Raw genomic sequence first — 27,612 nt, forward strand, 5'->3', positions numbered from 1 at the left:
CCCTCAAACTGAAACCCTTGATCATAAATATGTTCCAGACGCTCATCCTCTACGATCATATTGTGCATGATCACACAAGCAGTCATCACCTCCCACAACTTCTTGGTGCTCCCAGTTCTAGCAGGATACGCGACGATGCCCCATCGAGATTGCAGAACACCAAAGGCACGCTCGACATCCTTCCTAGCAGTCTCTTGCTCTTGGGCAAATCTTTTTCTCTTCTCTCCGATAGGGTTGGGGTTTGTCTTCACAATAGTGGTCCACTAAGGATAGATATTGTCGCCTAGGTAGTAACCTTTGTTGTAGTTGTGGCCGTTGATGTTAATATTGACCAGCGGGCTGTTGCCTTCGGCAAGCCTTGCAAACACTGGCGAACGTTGAAGCACGTTGATATCATTGTGTGATCCGGCCATTCCAAAGAAAGAGTGTCAGATCCAGAGATCTTGTGAGGCCACTGCCTCAAGTATGACAGTGCAAGCCCTGCCATGGCCCGTATACTGCCCTTGCCAAGCAGAAGGTCAGTTCTTTCACTCCCATTGCATGCAGTCTATGCTGCCAAGCATCCCTGGGAAGCCCCTGCTGGCATTCATGGCCAACAAGCGGGTTGTATCTTCAGCAGTCGGCTCTCTCAAGTACTCAGGGCCAAACACAGCAATCACAGTCTTGCAGAACATGTACATGGACTCTAGGCATGTAGACTCGCTCACACGGATGTACTCATCAATGAGATCACTGGGCACTCTGTATGCAAGCATCTGGATAGCTGAAGTGCATTTCTGATAAGATGAGAAGCCAATCTTTCCAAAGGCATCCTCTTTGCATTCGAAATAATTACTATATCTGACCACCCACTCTCTAATACGGTTGAAAACATGCCTAGCCATACGGAAATGCCGCCGGAATTTCTGATGTTTGAATAGCGGGTTAGATGTGTCAAAGTAGTCCTTCCAAAGAAGGAAATGGCCGCTCTCTTGGTTGCGATTCAACGCTGGAGTGTGCCCTAGGATCGAGCCCCGGAACAACGGCCGCTGCCTATTAAGGTGGTCATGGACCAACACATCAGCCACCATCTCCTCATCATCGGATGAGGAATCGTCGGAGTCGCACAGAAAATTGTGGAAAAACAACTCGTCGGCGGAGTCCATTTGTTCCTTGAGGCAAACTGTCGAACAACGTGCGGGCGTTGACGGAGAAGCTAGCCGGCGAAGAGCCGCGTGCCTCCCCTTAACCAGCGGGCAGGCCTGGCAGCGTCCGATGAGCGTGGCGGCATCAGGCGAGCGCGGCGGCGTCGGAAGAAGGAGCTGGCCGGGGCGACTTCATGCTGCTGGCGATGTCGGAGTGGGGGGGGTCGAAAGCTGTGGTGGCCCGACGGCGAGGCGGTGCTAGCGGCGACGTGGGAGGTGGCAGCGTGGGGGGAGGTATGGAGCCACAGACTGTTGGCAGAGACACCGGAACTGGGTGGCGGTGGCGGCGGGGCGGGGCGGGGCGGGCGAGGGCTTGCTTCGTGTCCGCGACGACGCAAATTAGACTCAGAATTGGGCCGGGAATGGGTCGGCAAGTGGACGAAAAGTGAAAGCGCGTCCGTTTGGGTCGGCGCGTTGGGCTGACTTTCCTGTCCGCGGCGACCCAAATGGACACGCGCGGACGAAATGGGTCGGCGCGTTGGAGTTGCTCTAAAACCGTGCGGGGCATGAAGAACTTTGTGATAGTATTTTTGAGCATTTGTGGTCGCTTCTTGGTCAATAAACTTCTTCGTATTTTTTTACATCAAATGATCCGTTTGTTATGTTTGAATTTGAATCAAATTTCATAAATTATTTTTTTGAAATGATGTTCAATTATGTTTGTCCGAAATAACATTGTTTGAATTACTATGTTGATAGAATAGACATGGATATGCCATTTGTATATTAGTTTGTAAAGAAATAGCAAAAAACACTGATTTTAGTTGAAGATGTTACGGGGCCTGCTAAAGCACCTCAACAATGAACCTCCCCTACATTATAGGGATACCCCGTAAAATAAACCGCTTTTAGGGGAGTTTTTTATGCAACTTGTTGGAAATGCTCTAAGAATTGCAAGACAATTGACCGCTGGTGTGGTGATAATAGTGGAGACTGATTGTTCATTCATTTATGCAAAGTCATTATTTTTTAAATTCTCAGGGAGCTGAAAGCTTGCTGATCCCATTCCGCTTCAGAATAAAAACCATGTAAGAACAGCAAGTTTTCTCAAGTGTGCAAATGAAGTACTCTAGGAAGGGTGCTTCTGTGAAAGACCAAAGTTATGTGGTTGAGCAGTTGGCTCAGCCATTAAAACAGTGAATGAATTGTGTATCTGGAGAAATCACGTCTGTAAAGTCATTTTTGTCTATGAGTGATTAATGAAGCAAGAATATACTTTACAAGTGATTATAAAGCACAGTATTTCAAGTGATTATACAACACAGTATGCACACAAAATAGCATACCGCTTGATATTAACATGGGATCATTATATACATTTGCCTAAATAATTTCAAAAATCCTTATTTTTCTCGCTGAATTATTATCCTGCGTTTGTATTCAATCAAAAATGAACTTGGAAAAAAAAAGGGCAAAATGCATCTGTACTGCCTGTTTTTTCATCTACATTCATATTCGAATCAGTAGGAAAAGATCAAATATTCTTTTGTCTGTGAATCTACGCGTTTTCTTTGTTTTTGCAAATCCTGGTCATTTCAAAAATTTCTTTAAGAGGAAATAAAGTTTAATACCTAGTTTTCAGATGGCCAAATAAAAATAAAATAGTCTTATAGACTGCTTGGGTCACCAGCAGAGTCTTACAGTTAAGACCAAGTGACCAACATTAAACAAACAAGAACAGATGACGTTTCAGCCTTCTGAGCTTGACGCAGCAGTTCTCTTGGACATGATGCCTGATCTGAACTCTTTACAAAACCTTCCACTGCTGCAAGAAAAAGGAGACTTTCATCAGTAAGCGTTGCAGGAATCTTAAAGGGTCACGAATGCCCAGACGATTGAACGTTTCAACAGTTGACCTATGTTATTAGGACTAAAAAGAAAGAGAAATTTCTAACAAGGAGAAAGTTTTATCTCACGCGGCAGGTGTCATTTAAGATTTTAGGCTGTACTAGCATGAATAATCAGGACTAATTATTCTGGCAGCAGAAATTGCTGAAGACATATTGCAGAGAAGAAAGAAGGAATATATTTACGGGATTGCTATTTCACATCTAGATGCAATATACTCCCTCCGTCCGAAAATACTTGTCATTGAAATGGATATATCTAGATGTATTTTAATTCTAGACACATCCATTTTGATGACAAGTAATTCCGGACGGAGGGAGTACTATCTTACATCCAATCTTGTTTGTCTCTTGTGCTCGTCCGTGTCACATCTAAGTCTGGCCGTTGTTGGTTTTGTTTTTTCACGAGCTTTCAGCCTGTTCGTTAGTTTGTTTTACGAATAAGGAGCTGGCCGTAGTTTCACGCGCTTACAGCTTTGTATTCCGTCTCGCTATCTGTTGTTACTCCCTCTTCCATCTCACGTTCTTCTTCCTTCATTATAAGTTTTTTCTTTTTAGTTTTTTACTATTGTCTCTATACGACTTCTCTTTTTTGTTTTTGTGTCCGTTCATTTCATTTCTTTCCTTTCCTTTTCATTTTATCTTCTATTTTCCCTTTTTTCAAATTCATAAATAATATTTTTTGTGAATATTTTTATAAATTTGAAAAAAGTAAGTATGTGAACAGTTTTTAAATTCGTAAATATTTTTAGTTTATGTAGTTTTGATGCAAGCGCTCAATCCCCTGTCTTGCTGGTCACAAGTTGTTTGTCACGCATTATTTTTGTTGGTTAGTTGGCTTCATTTTTCTCGACCATTATTGCGGGGCGCTGGTAGACATTCACCGTGTTCTTGCCATGTTGTTACGTAGAATTGTAAGAGACTATAAAAGAAGAGCTCTATCACAGTGGTTGCCTTTTCAGTTCATTTTCTCACCAGTCTCATCTAAATAGCTATCCATTGGATCTTTGCTGCTATAATATTCGCGCAAACTCTTAACCTTGCGTCCACAGTCAATGTACTCTCATGTCGTCTTGTTTTATTTTATCCATTGGTCGGCACGTTCACGCTACGTTTTTTTTTATCAGGCTTTTTTCTGCTTGTGCTTCTGTGACCTACTTTCATCCAGCATGCGTTGTATAAGTGGAAGAGACAGACTATTTTGCTTGTTGTTGCATATTTCTATTTTCTTTTTCAAGTTCGATATCACAAGTCCATCCTCAACTCGCAATTGGGCTCGTAGTTTGTAGCTGTCCCAGTTACAAGTACACCCTCGACTCTCAACTATTATCGTAGTTTTGTGTACTTATCTCAGTTGCAAGTCCACCCCGACTTGCATCTCGTATCATAGTTTTGTGTAGTTGTCCTAGTTGCAAGTAAACACTCGACTCGCAACTAGGCCTTTAGTTTGTTTCATCTCAGTTGCAAGCCCACCCTTGACTTGCAACTCACCATGTGTTTTGTTTTTCTCTCGGTTGCAAATCCACCATTGAGTCGTAACTGGGTCCATTGTACTTTTTATCCTAGTTGAAGTCGACTCTTGACTCGCACCTGGGCTGATAGTTCGTAGTTGTCCTTATTGCAAGGCCACCATCCATTTGTAACTGGGCCTGTAGTTGTCCGAGTTGCAAGTCCACCCTCGTCTCACAACTGGAGCTTGTGTTTTGTGTTTTATCCTGGTTCCAAGTACACCCTTGACTCACATGTGGGCCCATAGTTTGTTTCATCCCAGTTGCAAGTCGATACTTGACTCGCAACTAGGCTCATAGTTTCATAGTTGTCTTGTTTGCATGTCCATTCTTGCGGCTTGCAAATCGTATCGTAGTTTTGTTTAGTTGTCCCAGTTGCAAGTCCACCCTCGACTCGCAGCTCGTATCGTAGTTTTGTGTAGTTGTCCCTGTTGCAAGTACACCCTCAACTCGCAACTAGGCTCGTAGTTTGTTTTATCCTAGTTGCAAGTCCACCCTTGACTCGCAACTCAGGCCGTGTTTAGTTTTTCATCCCGGTTGCAGGTCCACCCTTGACTCGCAATTGGGCTAGTAGTTTGTTTCATCCCAGTTGCAAGTTGATACTTGACTCGTAACTGGGCTCGTAGTTTCGTAGTTGTCTCAGTTGCAAGTCCACCCTCGCAATTCGCAACTCGTATCGTAGTTTTGTGTACTTGTCCCAGTTGCAAGTCCATCCTCGACTCGCAACTTGTATCGTAGTTTTGTGTAGTTGTTCCAGTTGCAAGTACATCCTCAACTTGCAGGTAGGCCCATAGTTTGTTTCATCACAGTTGCAAGTCGCCCTTGAGTCGCAACTCGACCCGTGTTTACTTTTTCATCCCGGTTGCAGGTTGTAACGCCCCGAATCCGATGCGCGAGGTGTCCTCCGTTTAGTCGTCGTCACTGCCATGTCATTTACTTGCTTAGTTTTGCATGTAGCTTCATGTTACCTTGTTGCATCCATATTTTGGAGTGTGTGCTTGATGTTTGTATGCATTTTGCATCAATGTCATGTTTAACTTGTTTTGCTCATATCTTCTAGGCCGTAGCTCCGAATTAAACGAACTTTATATGTAACTTGACTAGAAAACCGTGTAGATCATCTTGATGCATTTTAAATTGATGTTTAACAACTTCAATATTGTGTTCTAATCAGATCTGGACCAATTTCGAAATTTGCATATGAGGACTTACCGGAATTGTTATATGTTGTTTCCGGCCTCGTTTAAATTTGCTTTGATGTGTTGCTCTTGTATGCATCATCTCTTGCCATGAGTAGCTTCATGTAGCCTTCTCATGCATCATACTTGGTTGAGCATCATGTCTCATTATGTGTTGTGTGTTTGCTTCTTTCCGGTTGTGCTTCTTCTCGTTAGTTCCTGTTTCATTGCGATCATGAGGATTCGTTCGTCTACACTTGGTTCGTCTTCGTGGCTTCATCTTCTTCATGGACTCGTTCTTCTTCCTAGCGGGATTTCAGGCAAGATGACCGTCACCTTGGATCTCACTACTATCATTGCTATGCTAGTTGTCTCGATGCTATCGCTATGTCGCGCTACCTACCATTTGTTTATCAAGCCTCCCAAATTGCCATGATAGCCTCTAACATTTTTCACCCTTCCTAGCAAACCGTTGTTTGGCTATGTTACCGCTTTGCTCAACCCCTCTTATAGCGTTGCTAGTTGCAGGTGCAGTTGCGGGTCGTTCCATGTTGGGACATGGATTTCATGGATATTTTGGGATATCACAATATATCTTATTTTAATTAATGCATCTATATACTTGGTAAAGGGTGGAAGGCTCGGCCTTATGCCTGGTGTTTTGTTCCACTCTTGCCGCCCTAGTTTCCGACATACCAGTGTTATGTTCCACCCTTTGACTTGCAACTGGGCCAGTAGTTTGTTTTATCCCAATTGCAAATTGACCATGACTCGCAATTAGGCTCTTAGTTTTCTAGTTGTCCTAGTTACATTTGCCTATCACCTATTTCAGCAAGGCCCAATATTGGTTTTACATTTGCCTATCACCTATTTCTTTTCCCTAGGGAGTCGCCCTCCCGAGGGTCATATTTATTTAGCCCCCCGGGCCAGTGCTCTTCGGAGTGTTGGTCCAACCTAGAGCCACTTGCGGTGCCACCCCTTCTTCCGGGGTCTTCGGTTGCCGTACGTAGTGTTCATCCGGCCGTGGCCTGAGATGAGATACGCGCGGCTACTATCAGGGTGTCAGCACGCCGGGAGGTCTTGCTGGACTTGTTTTACCATTGTCGAAATGTCTTGTGCACCGGGACCCCGAGTCTGATCGGATGTCCCGCGATGGAGGATTGTCTCCGCGGATCGTGAGCTTGTCCTGGTCTAAGTTGGGACACCCATGCAGGGTTTGATCTTTCAAAAGCCGTGCCCGCGGTTATGTGGCAGATGGGAATTTGTTAATATCCGGTTGTAGAAGACTCGAAGTTAACTCAATTAAAATACACTGTCGTGGAATTGTCATGGCAGATGTCCTAGTCTGAGGACTTAGTCGTGAGGCCAACGCATCTACGCGGTAGATTGAAGGGGTTGGTCGGAATAGAGAGACGCGAGGCGGATCAACACACAAGAAAAGGATTTAGACAGCTTCGGGCCCCGGGAAACATCATCCGGTAACAACCCTACATGCTGTTTGTGGTTAGGTCTCATTATCATCACGAGGGAGTCGCCGTAAACCGGCTCTCCTAGTTATGTCCAGCCCTAAGATTCTTTTCCTCCCCTCTTGGGGTGCCCTGCCCCTCCTTATATAAGTTGAAGGGGCGGGTTACATGTAGAGTCCAACTCGGATTAAGACTTAAACTATTCTGACGTCTCTTCATGGGCTTCTTAACGTCTTGGGCTTCATAACGTCCCGGGCTTACTAACCCCGGGCGACTCTATCTGTTGGGTTATGACTGTCAACCGAGTTATCATCTGTCTGCCGGGTTATGACTGTCTGCTGGTATATGATGGTCTGCCGGTTTATGATGGTCTGCCGGTTTATGATTGTCTGCCGGGTTATGACTTCCTGCCGGTTTATGAACTGACTTAACACCTGCCGGTTTACCACCAGCCGGTTTACCGTCTGTCTTAGCCATCTGTCTTAACTGTCCGCCGGTTTACCAAGTCCCAGCCGGGTTATAACTCCGGCCGGGTCATACCGCGGGGTATAACCCCGACATACACCAACCACGTTGCGTAACCGTGATGGTCTCTTTTCGGCGGAGTCCAGGAAGTGAACATGGTTTGGGTTATGTTTGAACGTAAGTAGCTCAGGATCACTTCTTGATCATTACTAGTTGGCGACTGTTTGCGTAGTTTCTCATCTTACTCTTGTATTCGTAAGTTAGCCACCATACATTGCTTAGTCGTTGCTGCAACCTCACCACTTTACCCCTTCCTTACCCATTAAGCTTTGCTAGTCTTGATACCCCTGGTAATGGGATTGCTGACTCCTCGTGGCTCACAGATTACTACAACACTAGTTGCAGGTATAGGTAATGCGATGATCATGACACGAGAGAGATGTTTAATGTTTTGGAGTTCTTGTTCCGCTTCTTCTTCGTTCGAGGGATAGGTTCCTGGTCGGCAGCCTGGGCTAGCAGGGTGGATGTCGTTTGAGTTTCTGTTTGTGTTTCATCCGTAGTCGGATGTTGTTCTATGTATGATGTATTGTATTCTTGTGGCATTTGTATGCCCTTTGTATGTATTCCCAACTATCGTGTAATGGTACGATGTAATGATATCACCTTGCAAAAGCGTTTCAATATGCGGGTCTATCCTTGGTGAGACCTTCGAGTTCCTCTCGGATAGGGTCGCATATTGGGCGTGACAAGTTGGTATCAGAGCCTCGACTGACCATAGGAGCCCCCTTGATTGATCGGGTAGTTTGGTCGATGTTGAGTCTAGAAGAAAACTTTTCTGAGTCTAGTTATATCGAAGAGTAGGACTTCTTTTTACTCCTCAGCCTCCTTCGTCGCTCTGGTGAGAAATCTTGACGTAGGTGTTTTGACTTACTCCTCTCCCCCTTCAATTTTTTTAAGATCACGCAGTTAGTTTTCGTTCGTTGCGATGTCAGCTCTTTTCATCCGGTGCTCTCTCTTCAAATGATTCGATCCTCTTCATCTTTTGGCAAGATCAGTCCTTAGTTCTTTCCCTACCGACGTTGTTTCCCCGTATGAAGTTGCCTTTCTTTTTCCCACCTGCCCACCCTTTTTCTTCTCGGAGCCGGAGTTCGTAATCGAGTATCCATCCTACTCGTGTGAAGCCTTTTGTTTTCTCTCCTCAATTATTTCAACCGGTGTTTTTTCTCTTCAAGTTATTCATCGGTTCCCCGTTCAAGTTGCCTTTGTTTTTTCCACCCTCCCACCCCTTTAATTCCCGGAATCCGAGCCTCTATTCGAGCATCAATTTCATTCGTGCGGAGCCTGTTCAGTTTTTCATCAATTGTCTCAACCGGTGAATTCTCGTCTAGTTAATCGTTGTCCGTCTCGTTTTCTTTCTGGTGGACCCAATTCAAGAATTCAGTGTTGGTCATGTTCTTTCCGTAGCTCAAATGTTTCCCCTGGCTCGTTCGCCTCTCGCCATTTAATCCTTCCGGAGTGCTGAAGACATCTTGGAGATTCGTGTTTGCATTCTATTATTTTGAGGTTGTCACCTCATTCAAGTCTTTCAGTTGTTCCGTTGCATCTGTTGGAAATATGACCTAGAGGCAATAATAAATAGTTATTATTATATTTCTTTGTTCATGATAATTGTCTATTGTTCATGCTATAATTGTGTTATCCGGAAATCATAATACATGTGTGAATACATAGACCACAAGGTGTCCCTAGTAAGCCTCTAGTTGACTAGCTCGTTGATCAACATATAGTCATGGTTTCCTGACTATGGACATTGGATGTCGTTGATAACGGGATCACATCATTAGGAGAATGATGTGATGGACAAGACCCAATCCTAAGCATAGCTCGAAGATCGTGTAGTTTGTTTGCTAGAGCTTTTCCAATGTCAAGTATCTTTTCCTTAGACCATGAGATCGTGCAACTCCCGGATACCGTAGGAGTACTTTGGGTGTGCCAAATGTCACAACGTAACTGGGTGACTATAAAGGTATACTACGGGTATCTCCGAAAGTATCTGTTGGGTTGGCACGGATCGAGACTGGGATTTGTCACTCCGTATGACGGAGAGGTATCTCTGGGCCCACTCGGTAATGCATCATCATAATGAGCTCAATGTGACTAAGGCGTTAGTAACGGGATAATGCATTGCGGTATGAGTAAAGAGACTTGTCGGTAACGAGATTGAACAAGGTATTGGGATACCGACGATCGAATCTCGGGCAAGTAACATACCGATTGGCAAAGGGAATTGTATACGGGATTGATTGAATCCTCGACATCGTGGTTCATCCGATGAGATCATCGTGGAACATGTGGGAGCCAACATGGGTATCCAGATCCCGCTGTTGGTTATTGACCGGAGAGGCGTCTCGGTCATGTCTGCATGTCTCCCGAACTCGTAGGGTCTACACACTTAAGGTTCGGTGACGCTAGGGTTGTAGAGATATGAGTATGCGGAAACCCGAAAGTTGTTCGGAGTCCCGTATGAGATCCCGGACGTCACGAGGAGTTCCGGAATGGTCCGGAGGTAAAGAATTATATATAGGAAGTCCAGTTTCGGCCACCGGGAAAGTTTCGGGGGTTATCGGTATTGTACCGGGACCACCGGAAGGGTCCCGGGGGTCCACCGGATGGGGCCACCTATCCCGGAGGGCCCCATGGGCTGAAGTGGGAAGGGAACCAGCCCTTAGTGGGCTGGGGCGCCCCTCATGGGCCTCCCCCCTGCGCCTACGGTTGGAAACCCTAGGGTGGGGGGCGCCCCACTTGACTTGGGGGGTAAGTTACCCCCCTGGCCGGCGCCCCCCCTCCAGATGGGTTCCAGGCCGGCGCCCCCCCCTCCCAGGGGGCCTATATAAAGGGGGGGAGTGAGGGCAGCAACATTACAGCCTTGGGCGCCTCCCTCCTCCCCTGCAACACCTCTCCCTCTCGCAGAAGCTCGGCGAAGCCCTGCCGAGATCCCGCTACATCCACCACCACGCCGTCGTGCTGCTGGATCTCCATCAACCTCTCCTTCCCCCTTGCTGGATCAAGAAGGAGGAGACGACGCTGCACCGTACGTGTGTTGAACGCGGAGGTGCCGTCCGTTCGGCACTCGGTCATCGGTGATTTGGATCACGGCGACTACGACTCCATCAACCACGTTCATTGGAACGCTTCCGCTCGCGATCTACAAGGGTATGTAGATGCACTCCTTTCCCCTCATTGCTAGTATACTCCATAGATGGATCTTGGTGAGCATAGGAAAATTTTAAAATTCTGCTACGATCCCCAACAGTGGCATCATGAGCCAGGCCTATGCGTAGTTACTATGCACGAGTAGAACACAAAGTAGTTGTGGGCGTTGATGTTGCCAATTCTTCTTGCCGCTACTAGTCTTATCTTGTTTCGGCGGCATTGTGGGATGAAGCGGCCCGGACCGACCTTACATGTACGCTTACGTGAGACAGGTTCCACCGACTGACATGCACTAGTTGCATAAGGTGGCTAGCGGGTGTCTGTCTCTCCTACTTTAGTCGGAACGGATTCGATGAAAAGGGTCCTTATGAAGGGTAAATAGAAATTGGCAAATCACGTTGTGGTCATACGTAGGTAAGTAACATTCTTGCTAGAAACCTACAAACCACATAAAAACTTGCAACAACAATTAGAGGACGTCTAACTTGTTTTTGCAGCATGTGCTATGTGATGTGATATGGCCAGAAGATGTGATTAATGATATATGTGATGTATGAGATTGATCATATTCTTGTAATAGGAATCACGACTTGCATGTCGATGAGTATGACAACCGGCAGGAGCCATAGGAGTTGTCTTTATTATTTTGTATGACCTGCGTGTCATTGAATAACGCCATGTAAATTACTTTACTTTATTGCTAAACGCGTTAGCCATAGAAGTAGAAGTAACCGTTGGCGTGACAACTTCATGAAGACACAATGATGGAGATCATGATGATGGAGACCATGGTGTCATGCCGGTGACGAAGATGATCATGGTGCCCCGAAGATGGAGATCAAAGGAGCAAAATGATATTGGCCATATCATGTCACTATTTGATTGCATGTGATGTTTATCATGTTTTTGCATCTTATTTGCTTAGAACGACGGTAGTAAGTAAGATGATCCCTTATGATAATTTCAAGAAAGTGTTCCCCCTAACTGTGCACCGTTGCGAAGGTTCGTTGTTTCGAAGCACCATGTGATGATCGGGTGTGATAGATTCTAACGTTCGCATACAACGGGTGTTGACGAGCCTAACATGTACAGACATGGCCTCGGAACACACGCAATACACTTAGGTTAACTTGACGAGCCTAGCATGTACATACATGGCCTCGGAACACGGAGGACCGAAAGGTCGAGCATGAGTCGTATAGAAGATACGATCAACATGGAGATGTTCACCGATCTTGACTAGTCCATCTCACGTGATGATCGGACACGGCCTAGTTAACTCGGATCATGTTTCACTTAGATGACTAGAGAGATGTCTATCTGAGTGGGAGTTCATTGAATAATTTGATTATATGAACTTAATTATCATGAACTTAGTCTAAAATCTTTACACTATGTCTTGTAGATCAAATGGCCCACGTTGTCCTCAACTTCAACGCGTTCCTAGAGAAAACCAAGCTGAAAGATGATGGCAGTAACTATACGGACTGGGTCCGGAACCTGAGGATCATCCTCATAGCTGCCAAGAAAGATTATGTCCTAGAAGCACCGCTAGGTGAAGCACCAATCCCTCAGAACCAAGAGTTCATCAATCACGTGCTGATGATTACTCCCTCGTTCAGTGTGGCATGCTTTACAGCTTAGAACCGGGTCTCCAAAAGTGTTTTGAGAAACATGGAGCATATCAGATGTTCGAGGAGCTGAAAATGGTTTTCCAAGCTAATGCCCGGGTCGAGAGATATGAAGTCTCCGACAAGTTCTTCAGCTGTAAAATGGAGGAGAATAGTTCTGTTAGTGAGCACATACTCAGAATGTCTGGGTTGCACAACCGCTTGTCTCAGCTGGGAGTTAATCTCCCGGATGACGCGGTCATTGACAGAATCCTTCAGTCGCTTCCACCAAGCTACAAGAGCTTTGTGATGAACTTCAATATGCAAGGGATGGAAAAGACCATTCCTGAGGTATATTCGATGCTGAAATCAGCGGAGGTGGAGATCAGAAAAGAACATCAAGTGTTGATGGTGAATAAAACCACTAAGTTCAAGAAGGGCAAGGGTAAGAAGAACTTTAAGAAGGACGGCAAGGGAGTTGCCGCGCCCGGTAAGCCAGTTGCCGGGAAGAAGTCAAGGAATGGACCCAAGCCTGAGACTGAGTGCTTTTATTGCAAGGGAAGTGGTCACTGGAAGCGGAACTGCCCCAAATACTTAGCGGACAAGAAGGCCGGCAACACCAAAGGTATATGTGATATACATGTAATTGATGTGTACCTTACCAGTACTCGTAGTAGCTCCTGGGTATTTGATACCGGTGCGGTTGCTCATATTTGTAACTCAAAACAGGAACTGCGGAATAAACAGAGACTGGCAAAGGACGAGGTGACGATGCGCGTCGGGAATGGTTCCAAGGTCGATGTGATCGCCGTTGGCACGCTACCTCTGCATCTACCTACGGGATTAGTTTTAAACCTCAATAATTGTTATTTAGTGCCAGCTTTGAGCATGAACATTGTATCTGGATCTCGTTTAATTCGAGATGGCTACTCATTTAAATCCGAGAATAATGGTTGTTCTATTTATTTGAGAGATATGTTTTATGGTCATGCCCCGTTGGTCAATGGTTTATTCTTGATGAATCTCGAACGTGATGTTACACATATTCATAGTGTGAATACCAAAAGATGTAAAGTTGATAACGATAGTCCCACATACTTGTGGCACTGCCGCCTTGGTCACATTGGTGTCAAGCGCATGAAGAAGCTCCATGCAGATGGACTTTTGGAGTCTCTTGATTACGAATCATTTGACACGTGCGAACCATGCCTCATGGGTAAGATGACCAAGACTCCGTTCTCCGGAACAATGGAGCGAGCAACCAACTTATTGGAAATCATACATACCGATGTGTGCGGTCCAATGAGTGTTGAGGCTCGCGGAGGATATCGTTATGTTCTCACTCTCACTGATGACTTAAGTAGATATGGGTATGTCTACTTAATGAAACACAAGTCTGAAACCTTTGAAAAGTTCAAGGAATTTCAGAGTGAGGTTGCGAATCAACGTGACAGAAAAATAAAATTCTTACGATCAGATCGTGGTGGAGAATATTTAAGTCACGAATTTGGTGCGCACTTAAGGAAATGTGGAATAGTTTCACAACTCACGCCGCCTGGAACACCTCAGAGAAATGGTGTGTCCGAACATCGTAATCGCACTCTATTGGATATGGTGCGATCTATGATGTCTCTTACCGATTTACCGCTCTCATTTTGGGGTTATGCTTTAGAGACTGCCGCATTCACTTTAAATAGGGCTCCGTCGAAATCCGTTGAGACGACACCGTATGAATTATGGTTTGGGAAGAAACCTAAGCTGTCGTTTCTAAAAGTTTGGGGATGCGATGCTTATGTCAAGAAACTTCAACCAGAAAAGCTCGAACCCAAGTCGGAGAAATGCGTGTTCATAGGATACCCTAAGGAAACTATTGGGTATACCTTCTACCTCAGATCCGAAGGCAAGATCTTCGTTGCCAAGAACGGGTCCTTTCTGGAGAAGGAGTTTCTCTCGAAAGAATTGAGTGGGAGGAAAGTGGAACTTGATGAGGTGATAGTCACCCCTTCCGTGCCGGATAGTAGCGCAACGCGGGAAGATGTTCCTGTGGTGCCTACACCGACTGGGGAGGAAGTTAATGATGATGATCATGAAGCTTCGGATCAAGTTGCCACTGAACTTCGTAGGTCCACAAGGACACGTTCCGCACCAGAGTGGTACGGCAACTCTGTCCTGGAAATCATGTTGTTAGACAACGGTGAACCTTCGAACTATGAAGAAGCGATGGCGGGCCCGGATTCCGACAAATGGCTAGAAGCCATGAAATCCGAGATAGGATCCATGTATGAAAACGAAGTATGGACTTTGACTGACTTGCCCGATGACCGGCGAGCCATAGAAAATAAATGGATCTTTAAGAAGAAGACATACGCGGATGGTAATGTGACCATCTACAAAGCTCGACTTGTCGCTAAGGGTTATCGACAAGTTCAAGGGGTTGACTACGATGAGACTTTCTCACCCGTAGCGAAGCTGAAGTCCGTCCGAATCATGTTAGCAATTGCCGCATACTATGATTATGAGATATGGCAGATGGACGTCAAAACGGCATTCCTTAACGGCTTCCTTAAGGAAGAGTTGTATATGATGCAGCCGGAAGGTTTTGTCGATCCTAAGAATGCTAACAAAGTATGCAAGCTCCAGCACTCAATCTATGGGCTGGTGCAAGCATCTCGGAGTTGGAACATTCGCTTTGATGAGATGATCAAAGCGTTTGGGTTTACACAGACTTATGGAGAAGCCTGTGTTTACAAGAAAGTGAGTGGGAGCTCTGTAGCATTTCTCATATTATATGTGGATGACATACTATTGATGGGAAATGATATAGAATTCTTGGAAAGTATAAAGGCCTATTTGAATAAGTGTTTTTCAATGAAGGACCTTGGAGAAGCTGCTTATATATTAGGCATCAAGATCTATAGAGATAGATCGAGACGCCTCATTGGTCTTTCGCAGAGTACATACCTTGACAAGATATTGAAGAAGTTCAATATGGATCAGTCCAAGAAGGGGTTCTTGCCTGTATTGCAAGGTGTGCAATTGAGCACGGCTCAATGCCCGACCACGGCAGAAGATATAGAAAAGATGAGTGTCATCCCCTATGCCTCGGCCATAGGGTCTATTATGTATGCCATGCTGTGTACCAGACCTGATGTAAACCTTGCCGTAAGTTTGGTAGGAAGGTACCAAAGTAATCCCGGCATGGAACACTGGACAGCGGTCAAGAATATCCTAAAGTACCTGAAGAGGACTAAGGATATGTTTCTCGTTTATGGAGGTGACGAAGAGCTCGTCGTAAAGGGTTACGTCGACGCTAGCTTCGACACAGATCTGGATGACTCGAAGTCACAAACCGGATACGTGTATATTTTGAATGGAGGAGCAGTAAGCTGGTGCAGTTGCAAGCAAAGCGTCGTTGCGGGATCTACATGTGAAGCGGAGTACATGGCAGCCTCGGAGGCAGCACAGGAAGCAGTCTGGATGAAGGAGTTCATTACCGACCTAGGGGTGATTCCCAATGCGTCGGGCCCGATGACTCTCTTCTGTGACAACACTAGAGCTATTGCCCTTGCGAAGGAGCCCAGGTTTCACAGGAAGACCAGGCATATCAAGCGTCGCTTCAACTCCATTCGTGAAAGTGTTCAAAATGGAGACATAGATATTTGTAAAGTACATACGGACCTGAATGTAGCAGATCCGTTGACTAAACCTCTCCCTAGGGCAAAACATGATCAACACCAGGACGCAATGGGTGTTCGATTCATCACAATGTAACTAGATTATTGACTCTAGTGCAAGTGGGAGACTGTTGGAAATATGCCCTAGAGGCAATAATAAATAGTTATTATTATATTTCTTTGTTCATGATAATTGTCTATTGTTCATGCTATAATTGAGTTATCCGGAAATCGTAATACATGTGTGAATACATAGACCACAAGGTGTCCCTAGTAAGCCTCTAGTGGACTAGCTCGTTGATCAACAGATAGTCATGGTTTCCTGACTATGGACATTGGATGTCGTTGATAACGGGATCACATCATTGGGAGAATGATGTGATGGACAAGACCCAATCCTAAGCATAGCTCGAAGATCGTGTAGTTCGTTTGCTAGAGCTTTTCCAATGTCAAGTACCTTTTCCTTAGACCATGAGATCGTGCAACTCCCGGATACCGTAGGAGTACTTTGGGTGTGCCAAACGTCACAACGTAACTGGGTGACTATAAAGGTATACTACGGGTATCTCCGAAAGTATCTGTTGGGTTGGCACGGATCGAGACTGGGATTTGTCACTCCGTATGACGGAGAGGTATCTCTGGGCCCACTCGGTAATGCATCATCATAATGAGCTCAATGTGACTAAGGCGTTAGTCACGGGATCATGCATTGCGGTACGAGTAAAGAGACTTGCCGGTAACGAGATTGAACAAGGTATTGGGATACCGACGATTGAATCTCGGGCAAGTAACATACCGATTGGCAAAGGGAATTGTATACGGGATTGATTGAATCCTCGACATCGTGGTTCATCCGATAAGATCATCGTGGAACATGTGGGAGCCAACATGGGTATCCAGATCCTGCTGTTGGTTATTGACCGGAGAGGCGTCTCGGTCATGTCTGCATGTCTCCCGAACTCGTAGGGTCTACACACTTAAGGTTCGGTGACGCTAGGGTTGTAGAGATATGAGTATGCGGAAACCCGAAAGTTGTTCGGAGTCCCGTATGAGATCCCGGACGTCACGAGGAGTTCCGGAATGGTCCGGAGGTAAAGAATTATATATAGTAAGTCCAGTTTTGGCCACCGGGAAAGTTTCGGGGGTTATCGGTATTGTACCGGGACCACCGGAAGGGTCCCGGGGGTCCACCGGGTGGGGCCACCTATCCCGGAGGGCCCCATGGGCTGAAGTGGGAAGGGAACCAGCCCTTAGTGGGCTGGGGCGCCCCCCATGGGCCTCCCCCCTGCGCCTACGGTTGGAAACCCTAGGGTGGGGGGGGGGCGCCCCACTTGACTTGGGGGGTAAGTTACCCCCCTGGCCGGCGCCCCCCCTCCAGATGGGTTCCAGGCCGGCGCCCCCCCTCCCAGGGGGCCTATATAAAGGGGGGGAGTGAGGGCAGCAACATTACAACCTTGGGCGCCTCCCTCCTCCCCTGCAACACCTCTCCCTCTCGCAGAAGCTCGGCGAAGCCCTGCCGAGATCCCGCTACATCCACCACCACGCCGTCGTGCTGCTGGATCTCCATCAACCTCTCCTTCCCCCTTGCTGGATCAAGAAGGAGGAGACGTCGCTGCACCGTACGTGTGTTGAACGCGGAGGTGCCGTCCGTTCGGCACTCGGTCATCGGTGATTTGGATCACGGCGAGTACGACTCCATCAACCACGTTCATTGGAACGCTTCCGCTCGCGATCTACAAGGGTATGTAGATGCACTCCTTTCCCCTCGTTGCTAGTATACTCCATAGATGGATCTTGGTGAGCGTAGGAAAATTTTAAAATTCTGCTACGATCCCCAACAGCATCATCTATCTTCTTTAATTGTTTTCGACGATGTTTTCTTTTCAGTGGGCCCTAACCCACAGGTCTTTTCCCAGGATCTTACCTGACTCTTCTAATTTTTCCCGGAGTCATTCTCAAATTCTTTTCGAAGTGTGACGTAAGTATGGATTCCATCAGTCATATGCCTTTGCTAAGATAGCTTGCTAATTATTTCATGTTCGGTTCAACTTTCCCTCTTTTCATTCTCCCAGAGTACTTCAACAATTTTGATGGTGTTTCTCGTCGTCATTCTCAACATTTGAAGATCAAAGAAGAGTTTTTCCTCTAAATCTTGCCCGTTCTCTCGAGGATTCGTGGTTCCACGTCTTGTTATCATCGCAAATTACCCCGTTTGTCAGAAATTCTTTTCTTACCCATCCGGAGTATCTCAGGAGTTGTCTTCCGTTTCGATCATTCGAAAGCCATCATTTCATAAGATTTCTTCATTCCAAGTTTTCAGCTCCGTCTGTTCCTATATTTGTACCGGTGCTTCGTTCAAGCATTCTTTAATCAGTTCGCGATCTCTTCGTTCTCTTGCATCTCGCTTCACTCAAGTATCTTCGTTCGTTTCTAATTCTTTCCGGTGATTCGTTCTCTTCTCTTCGTTTGTTTTCATTGCCACGGTGGTTCGTTTGAGAATTTCACTTCTGTTCTTATCATATCAATTCATTCGTTCTTTCCAGTCCTACCGGTGGTTCATGAAGACTTTCCCAAGTGTTGCGCTATATCTCCCCTTAATATTTTCCCAATGTGAATAAGTTGTATGCAATCCATTGCTTCTCATCAATTTAATTGGTGGAGGATGAGCATAACATAATTCTTATTCTTCTTTCATCAAGTTGATTTATCTCTTCTTTTCCGAGATTGTTCATGATGAATAATCTCTTGGTTATAAGTTGTTCATCTTTTCCAAGCTTCTCGCTTGTCTCGACGCGAAGCTCCATCTAAATCATCGCAAGGCTCAAATCTTATTCTATTCTTCCTTCAATTCTATCTCATAATCCTTTTTCTACCGGAGTTCTTCATGGTGGTTCTTCATGAGTTAATTCATTCTTCAAGTGTTCATCAAGATTCTTGTTGGAGCTCAAGCATCTTTTCTTCTTGCTTCTCGAGGTGCAAATAACTCTCCACATTCTTTTGCAGTGGAGTTTTGCATTTCTTCATTCTTCTCAGCTATTTAATCATTTCCGTTTGTGGCGTAATTTCACCTCAAGTTTGTGAGATGTTTTCCATAAGTCCACAACAAGAAGCTTATTCTTTTGTTGTTGATTTTCTCAACAACTTCGTTCAATCCTTTCTTCGTAAGGATGCTTTTCAAATTCATTCGTGATAGAAGTTGTCATCTTCTTCTCTGTTCCTTTTCATTAAACTCTTTCAATTCTTCCGGAGGCATTGTGTTGTTCCTCTCATCAACTATCGTTCGATCTTGTCCAGCTCAGGTCCAATTCTTTCCATGTTCAGCCGGAGTGCTGCCTAAATTCTTTCGTTCTTATTCCTTTTCTATCTTGTTCTAACCGGAGTAGTTTCAGAGTCTATCTTACTCCTTGAGCCTTTGATTCTCGTCATAATCGTTCTTTCTCTTTTCTACATGAATTCTCTCGACCTTGTTCTTTTCTCACTTCAGCTCTTGTTTCACCTCATCCTCTTCTTTTCAGTCTCGTTCCTAAGATCTCGGGACGAGATCTCTTGTTAGTGGAGGAGAGTTGTAACGCCCCGAATCCGATGCGCCAGGTGTCCTCCGTTTAGTCATCATCACTGCCATGTCATTTGCTTGCTGTTGCATTTTGCCATGTCATCTTGTGATTTGCATCCTCATATTTTCAAAACTGGCATCCGACCTTTTTCCCCGTTGTCCGTTTCGCGATCCGACACTCCCACACGCATCCGTTCCTCCTCTCGGACCTCGTTTCGTGGGTGGCTTAAAAAATGTTCTCAGAATGGGATGAAACTTGGCGTGCGGTGTTGTTGTAGAGTAGGTAGACCGCCTGTCAATTTTTGTTCCATTTGGAGGTCGTTTGACGCCCTAACGATTAACCGTGTAACCCCGAAACCCCTCTCTCTTTGCAGCCCAGCCCCTCTTCACCACAACCCATTAGCCCATCCAAACCCCCTCCATGCTCTCGGTCGTTGGATCGTGATTGTGTGGGCGAAAACCGCACCTCATTTGGACTCTCCTAACTCCCTCTGCCTATAAATTAGTCCCCTCCCCCGAAAATCGCAGATGAAACCCTAGCCCCGCTCTCCTCGCACCGCCGGACGAAAACCCCGCCGCCAGACGTGTCCGCCGGACACGTCGCCCGGGCCAATCAGAGCCCTCCACGTCGCCTCCGCCGCCGCCCGCACCACTCCCGTCGCGCCACGTGGCCTCCCGCCGGCCTCTCTCCTCCCGCCGCCGAAGCCCGCCGCGGCCCATCGCGGGCCCTCGCGGCCCATCCCGCCGCCGCCGCCTCCCGCGGGCGCCCCACGCTGGAGCTCACAGCTCCGCACGCCGGGGCCGCCCTCCGCCGCCCCTCGCCGCCCAGCTCCTCCCGCCGGCGCCGCTCTCCGCCACTCGTGCTGCACCGCGCGGCCGCCCGGATCCCGGACCTCGCGCCGCCGCCAGATCCAGGTCGCCACCCCGCCTCCAGTCGCCGGACCCGCCTCCTCCCTCGTGCCCCCTCCGGCGACCCCTCGCCGCGCCCCGTCGCCGGCGTTTGACCGCTGGTTGCTGCCGCCGTCCCGCTTGATCGGGGAGGAGCCCCGATCCGCCCTGCCCGTTGACCGCGCGTGGGCCCCTCGTCCGGCCCATCTCCAGCGCACCAGCCTCCCTGACCGGCCCAGCTCGCCGGCCTGCCTCTTCCTTCCTGGGCCAGCCCGGTGGTGAGCAGCCCGACTAAATCCCGCCCGTTGCGCATTATAGTACTTGACGCTCGTCTGTTTTTTTCACCAAGTCCCTAGAAAACTCATGTTATATGTGCTACTTTGCAATGCCATAACTTTCTGCTCGTAGCTCCGATTCATGCATATGATATGTCAAAATGTTCATATGTGATGCTCTTCATATTGTTGTACTGTGTCATGCTTGTTTGAGTTCATCTTGATGCCCTAATCCTCGTTGCAGAAGTGCTATATGATGTTAACTTGCTAAGACTGTTATAACTTGATGTTTTGTCATTTTCGTTGCATTTTGTGTGTGCATCCTTTGAGCATGATGTCTACATGTTTTAGGAGCATATTCATGCCATATTTACAGTGGTGCAATCCATGTATTTTTGTGTGCATTGTGGTGAGTGCAACAAGCTTGTGAAGTGGGCTACTTGCTGTATCTGTTTTGCTAGTCTGAATCTGTTATATCATGTTGCTATGTTTACTTGATGCTACCATCGTATCCATGCATAATCTGGAGATGTCTAGTTGATATGTTTTGATGTCCATGTTATGGTCTATCATGCCATGCATTTTGATGCCTCATATATGTCCTGTAGCATATGTATTCATTGTCATGAACATGCCTAAATGATGCTCCAGTTTTCTGTTAACTTAATGATGCCATGTTGTGAGCTTGTTGTTGATTGATCTATGCCTCTTTTGGAGTTGCTCCTATTACATGAATTGAATTATGCTATTAATATTTTATCCACATGCCAAGTTTGTTAATTTTAGATTCCATATGACCTATGTTCCAAGCTTGTCAACATGCTATGTTGATGTTGCTGTTTTACACTTGCTGAAACTGTTATTATTTGCAATCTTGCCATGCCCTTTTTAGCATGTTCTGGTGGTTTCTAAAGATAGCTCAGTGTTCATGTTTTGCAATGCTTTACCTGTACATCACGTCCATGCCTTTTGTTTTCTTGTTGGGGTGCTGTAGCATGTCGTTTTGATGTTTGTAAGCTGCCTAGTTGCTGTTTTGGACAGCTTGTCCTTCAAACTTGTTTCATGTGTATGTGTTGAACCATTGCTCCGTTTTGAGTGTGCTCTCAGTTGCAAATCCACCCTTGACTCGTAACTGGTTCCATTGTACTTTTTATCCTAGTTGCAAGTCGACTCTTGACTCGCACGTGGGCTGATAGTTCGTAGTTGTCCTTATTGCAAGGCCACCATCCATTTGTAACTGGGCCTGTAGTTGTCCGAGTTGCAAGTCCACCCTCGTCTCACAACTGGAGCTTGTGTTTTGTGTTTTATCCTGGTTCCAAGTACACCCTTGACTCGCATGTGGGCCCATAGTTTGTTTCATCCCAGTTGCAAGTCGATACTTGACTCGCAACTAGGCTCATAGTTTCATAGTTGTCTTGTTTGCATGCCCACTCTTGCGGCTTGCAAATCGTATCGTAGTTTTGTTTAGTTGTCCCAGTTGCAAGTCCACCCTCGACTCGCAGCTCGTATCGTAGTTTTGTGTAGTTGTCCCTGTTGCAAGTACACCCTCAACTCGCAACTAGGCTCGTAGTTTGTTTTATCCTAGTTGCAAGTCCACCCTTGACTCGCAACTCAGGCCGTCTTTAGTTTTTCATCCCGGTTGCAGGTCCACCCTTGACTCGCAATTGGGCTAGTAGTTTGTTGCATCCCAGTTGCAAGTTGATACTTGACTCGTAACTGGGCTCGTAGTTTCGTAGTTGTCTCAGTTGCAAGTCCACCCTCGCAATTCGCAACTCGTATCGTAGTTTTGTGTACTTGTCCCAGTTGCAAGTCCATCCTCGGCTCGCAACTTGTATCGTAGTTTTGTGTAGTTGTTCCAGTTGCAAGTGCATCCTCAACTTGCAGGTAGGCCCATAGTTTGTTTCATCACAGTTGCAAGTCGCCCTTGAGTCGCAACTCGACCCGTGTTTACTTTTTCATCCCGGTTGCAGGTTGTAACGCCCCGAATCCGATGCGCGAGGTGTCCTCCGTTTAGTCGTCGTCACTGCCATGTCATTTACTTGCTTAGTTTTGCATGTAGCTTCATGTTACCTTGTTGCATCCATGTTTTGGAGTGTGTGCTTGATGTTTGTATGCATTTTGCATCAATGTCATGTTTAACTTGTTTTGCTCATATCTTCTAGGCCGTAGCTCCGAATTAAACGAACTTTATATGTAACTTGACTAGAAAACCGTGTAGATCATCTTGATGCATTTTAAATTGATGTTTAACAACTTCAACATTGTGTTCTAATCAGATCTGGACCAATTTCGAAATTTGCATATGAGGACTTACCGGAATTGTTATATGTTGTTTCCGGCCTCGTTTAAATTTGCTTTGATGTGTTGCTCTTGTATGCATCATCTCTTGCCATGAGTAGCTTCATGTAGCCTTCTCATGCATCATACTTGGTTGAGCATCATGTCTCATTATGTGTTGTGTGTTTGCTTCTTTCCGGTTGTGCTCCTTCTCGTTAGTTCCTGTTTCATTGCGATCATGAGGATTCGTTTGTCTACACTTGGTTCGTCTTCGTGGCTTCATCTTCTTCATGGACTCGTTCTTCTTCCTAGCGGGATTTCAGGCAAGATGACCGTCACCTTGGATCTCACTACTATCATTGCTATGCTAGTTGTCTCGATGCTATCGCTATGTCGCGCTACCTACCACTTGTTTATCAAGCCTCCCAAATTGCCATGATAGCCTCTAACATTTTTCACCCTTCCTAGCAAACCGTTGTTTGGCTATGTTACCGCTTTGCTCAACCCCTCTTATAGCGTTGCTAGTTGCAGGTGCAGTTGCGGGTCGTTCCATGTTGGGACATGGATTTCATGGATATTTTGGGATATCACAATTTATCTTATTTTAATTAATGCATCTATATACTTGGTAAAGGGTGGAAGGCTCGGCCTTATGCCTGGTGTTTTGTTCCACTCTTGCCGCCCTAGTTTCCGACATACCAGTGTTATGTTCCACCCTTTGACTTGCAACTGGGCCAGTAGTTTGTTTTATCCCAATTGCAAATTGACCATGACTCGCAATTAGGCTCTTAGTTTTCTAGTTGTCCTAGTTGCAAGTCACCATCGACTCGTTACTGGGCTCGTAGTTGTTCGAGTTTCAAGCCCATCATTGGCTCGCAGCTGGAGCTTGTGCTTTGTTTTCCATCCCGGTTCCAAGTCCATCGTTGAATCACAACTTGTCCCATAGTTTGTTTCATCCTAGTTTCATAGTCCACCTTTTTGCTAGAGGTCTTGTAGTTGTAGTTGGCCCAGTTGCATGTCTACCATCGACTCACAACTGGCTTTGTACTTGTAGTTCCCAGTTGCAAGTCCACTCTTGACTCGCAACTGCGTTTTTTTTGTAGTTGTGGTTGTCCTTATTGCAAGTCAACCCTCGACTCGCAACTTGTTTTCTTTTGTAATTTGTAGTTTCCCCAGTTGTAAGTCCACCCTCAACCCGTGGCTATGGCTTTTGTAGTTGTAGGTGCCCCAGTTGCAAGTCCACCATCGACTCGCAACTCGAGGCTTTGTAGTTGTAGGTGTCCCAGTCGCAAGTACAACGTCGACTCGCAACCCGAGGGTTTGCAGTTGTAGGTAACCTAGTTGCAAGTCCACCGTTGACTTATAACTCAGGGTTTATAGTTGTAGTTGCCATAGTTGCAAGTCCAGCCTCGAATCACAAGGGAGGGTTCTTTTTGTGGTTGTAGTTGCCCAATTGCAAGTCTACCATCGACTCTCAACTAGGCTTTGTACCTATAACTGCCATAGTTGCAAGTCCATCCTTGACACACAACTTGGGATTTTTTTTGTACATGTAGTTGCCTAGTTGCAAGTCCACCGTCAACTTGGAAATAGGGCTTTTTGTAGTCGTCGTTTCGTAGTTGCAAGTCCACCCTCGACTCGCAATTGGGATTTATGTACTTGTAGCTACTCCAGTTGCAAGTCCACCATCAACTCGTAACTAAGGGCTTTGTACTTTTAGGTGCCCCAATTGCAAGTCCACCCTCGACTCTCAACCAAGGGCTTTGTACTTGTAAGGCCCAACCCATTTTTTTTGTAGCAGTTGCAATTTTAAGCAAAACACACAACTCGCCATCCTAGTTGCATGTCCACCCTCGACGCGCAAGTTGCTCCCATTCCTATCTAGTTGCATGTCCAAACTAACTTGCAACTCGCCGACACAGCTGCATGTCCAACCCCAACACGCAACCTGCCCTCGACCCCTATCTAGTTGCCTGTCCAAACCCAACACGCAACCTACTAACCCAGTTGCATGTCCAAGCCAAACATGCAACTCATGCCCAACATAGTTGCATGTCCACTCTCGGCACGCAACTCGTTCCCCAACCTAGTACCCCTATCTAATTGTAATTTTTTTCAAATACATATCAAATTTTGTAATACACATTTTTTTATTTACACGGAAAACATTTTATAAGACACGTTAGACATTTAAAAAATACATGATGAATATTGTTTTTTCAAATACAGGCCCGAGCATTTTTTAGAATAAGTGGTAAACATTTTTCAAACTCCTGCTGAACTTTTTTTAAAATTTTATCTTTTATAAAAAATACGCGAACACTTTTTTACATTGCATACACATTTTCTAGAAATATTGTGATTTTTTTAATGCGTGAAGTTTGTTTTAAGAATTGTCACGAACATTTCTTTGAATGTGACGAAACATGTTTACCATTGTATAATATGTGTCCTTAAACATCACAAACAATCTTTTCGAATGCATGATTTTTTTTCAAATGTCAATATTTTTTAAATGGTACCAAAAACTAGTTTTATTGATTTTTTGATTAAAATAAAAATAAACCAAATTTATTCGTGTTTTTAATAAAATGTTCGTAATTTCAAAAGTGTCCACACTTTTAAAACTGTTGGGAATTTTCGAAAATAGTTTACATTTTCAAATTTGTTCATGAAGAAATTGTTCGGAATACTAAAATGTGTTCATATTTTTCAAAAAATGTGGGAACTACAAAGTTTATTCACATTAAAATGACTTTTCAATTTTTTAAAAATGTTTGCATATTCAAAAGTATTCGACATTTTGTTTACAATTTGTAAAAAAGGTTTCAAAAAATATCAAGAATAACTTCTAATCTCGCGCTGTATGTGCTGTTATCAATAGTTTACCACTTATTAATCAACAACAGTAGCTATTGGCTGTGTTGGTAGGACCGTAGGAGCTGGTGTTCCCTACCGTTTGGTCATGAGATATAGACAGACCCATATATTTATCTAAGACTTCCCTACAATATGGCTGTAACTATATAAATATAATAACTTTAACAAAAAAGTTGAGCATGTTATAATCTGAAAAAACAGGAGATTTTTTTTTCAAGCCACATGGTCTACCTCCTTCGCATAAAGCAACGGGCAAGGATGTGTGCTGGGATTCGACGGCCAGATTTGTTATTCAGACCCCTTCCTCTGCATTCCCAGAAACTGTAACAAGCAATACTAATCAGCACAGGGTTCTGACTTCAATGTAAGTTCAGAAAAAATAAATTCAGCGACACGTGGTTTTTGGAATATTCAAATCGAATAAGCCGATTGACCAAAACTTAGTTGGACTAACATTCATGTAAAACTTCTGATCATTTGTTCAAATTGAAAACCTTAAAAACTGAAATTTCGGAAATTTCAGTGGGGCCTGAAATATTTCTGAAATCAAAATTTAGAACCATTTCTCAGGCCAGTGGTACGCTATTGCTAAGAAAATGAAATTATGAAAGAATTTGATGAAGACATTGAAACTAAGCAATCAAGTGTATGTAGTAGTAGTACCTAGGACCAAGAGATACGATGTAGGTGCGATCGAAGCGGCAACGAGGTGGTGCTCGATTCTTGGATTTGAACTCCGGGCACTTGGTGACCCACTTCATGATGGCCTCCACTGCCCCGGGATGGATGTGCGCATACAGCCTTGAGGCCCTGCAATTGAAGGCAAGCAAAGCTCGATGAAGCTGAACTCTTGTCATGTCCATTGCCACGGCGACAGTAATTTGCAAGCAGTAGCAATTGGTACTGGATGGGAGATTGGAGACGCACTTGTCTGGGTCGGAGCGCATGGAATCGAGGACGCGGCGGACAGCGCGCAGCTCGGGGTGGGCGAGGAGGCCGACCTCGGCGCGTCGGAAGGAAGCGGCGGAGACGGTGCTGGCCTCCCCGACGGCGAACTTGGACATGACGCCGAAGACGCGGATGCGTGAGAGGACGAGGCTGGCCAGCCGGCTGCAGTCCTCCAGGTCGACGAGGCCCGCCACGTACGCCTCGGCTTGGCTTCCGCCCACTTGTCCTGGGCCAGCAGCAGCCGCAGGTACTCCGGCATGAAGGACACGCCCGTCTCCTGCTCCAGCCTGCAATGCACGAGAAAATCCGCCTTGGATCATGCACGCATCGTTGCAATTGGTGTCTCCGCCGGCAGCGAACAAGAGATTCAGAGAGACGTACGCGTGTGCGGTGTCGGAGAGATTCCAGCGCCTGAGGAAGCACAGGAGCCGACGGAGACGGAGCGACGTCAGGCCAGCGACGTCGCCGTGGAAAGGCCTCATCGCTCTGCTCTCTCCCGGCGTTTCTCTTGATCTCACGTCTCGCTCCTGCCTTCTTTCCTCTGCTTTGCGCCTCCCTTATTATTTCGGTTCCGAGGGAGGGAGAGGGGTGGAGAAGGGTTTATGGGCCGCCTGAGAACTTACTGGGCTGAGAGCTATAGTTTTTT

At 45.8% G+C, this 27,612-nt stretch overlaps 2 protein-coding genes across 2 annotated transcripts; both read right to left on the minus strand.

Annotated features, from left to right (window-relative positions):
- Positions 1 to 527: 527 nt before the first annotated feature.
- LOC109755957 (uncharacterized) lies at positions 528 to 1,145 on the minus strand. The gene has a single exon (XM_020314833.1). The coding sequence runs from the start codon at positions 1,143 to 1,145 to the stop codon at positions 528 to 530; it is 618 nt and encodes a 205-aa protein (XP_020170422.1).
- A 1,630-nt stretch (positions 1,146 to 2,775) lies between these two features.
- On the minus strand, positions 2,776 to 27,448 carry LOC120964604 (uncharacterized). The gene is made up of 4 exons (XM_040389400.2): positions 26,946 to 27,448; positions 26,682 to 26,828; positions 26,250 to 26,339; positions 2,776 to 2,949 (listed from the first exon to the last, which is right to left on the minus strand). Exons 1-4 carry the CDS (start codon positions 27,446 to 27,448, stop codon positions 2,874 to 2,876), a joined length of 816 nt encoding a protein of 271 aa, XP_040245334.1. The 3' UTR covers positions 2,776 to 2,873.
- Positions 27,449 to 27,612: the final 164 nt, after the last annotated feature.

Source organism: Aegilops tauschii, chromosome 5 (assembly GCF_002575655.3).
Source record: "Aegilops tauschii subsp. strangulata cultivar AL8/78 chromosome 5, Aet v6.0, whole genome shotgun sequence".
In the NCBI taxonomy this organism is placed as follows: Eukaryota; Viridiplantae; Streptophyta; class Magnoliopsida; order Poales; family Poaceae; genus Aegilops; species Aegilops tauschii.

Excerpts from the sequence above, each read along its gene's own strand:
- LOC109755957 (XM_020314833.1), bottom strand. The coding sequence starts at position 1,145 with ATGGACTCCGCCGACGAGTTGTTTTTCCACAATTTTCTGTGCGACTCC.
- LOC120964604 (XM_040389400.2), bottom strand. The coding sequence starts at position 27,448 with ATGAGGCCTTTCCACGGCGACGTCGCTGGCCTGACGTCGCTCCGTCTC. Across the intron at positions 26,829-26,945 it reads ATGCGCTCCGACCCAGACAA|GGCCTCAAGGCTGTATGCGC; the intron begins GTGCGTCTCCAA and ends CTTCAATTGCAG. Across the intron at positions 26,340-26,681 it reads ATCGTATCTCTTGGTCCTAG|TTTCTGGGAATGCAGAGGAA; the intron begins GTACTACTACTA and ends TGCTTGTTACAG.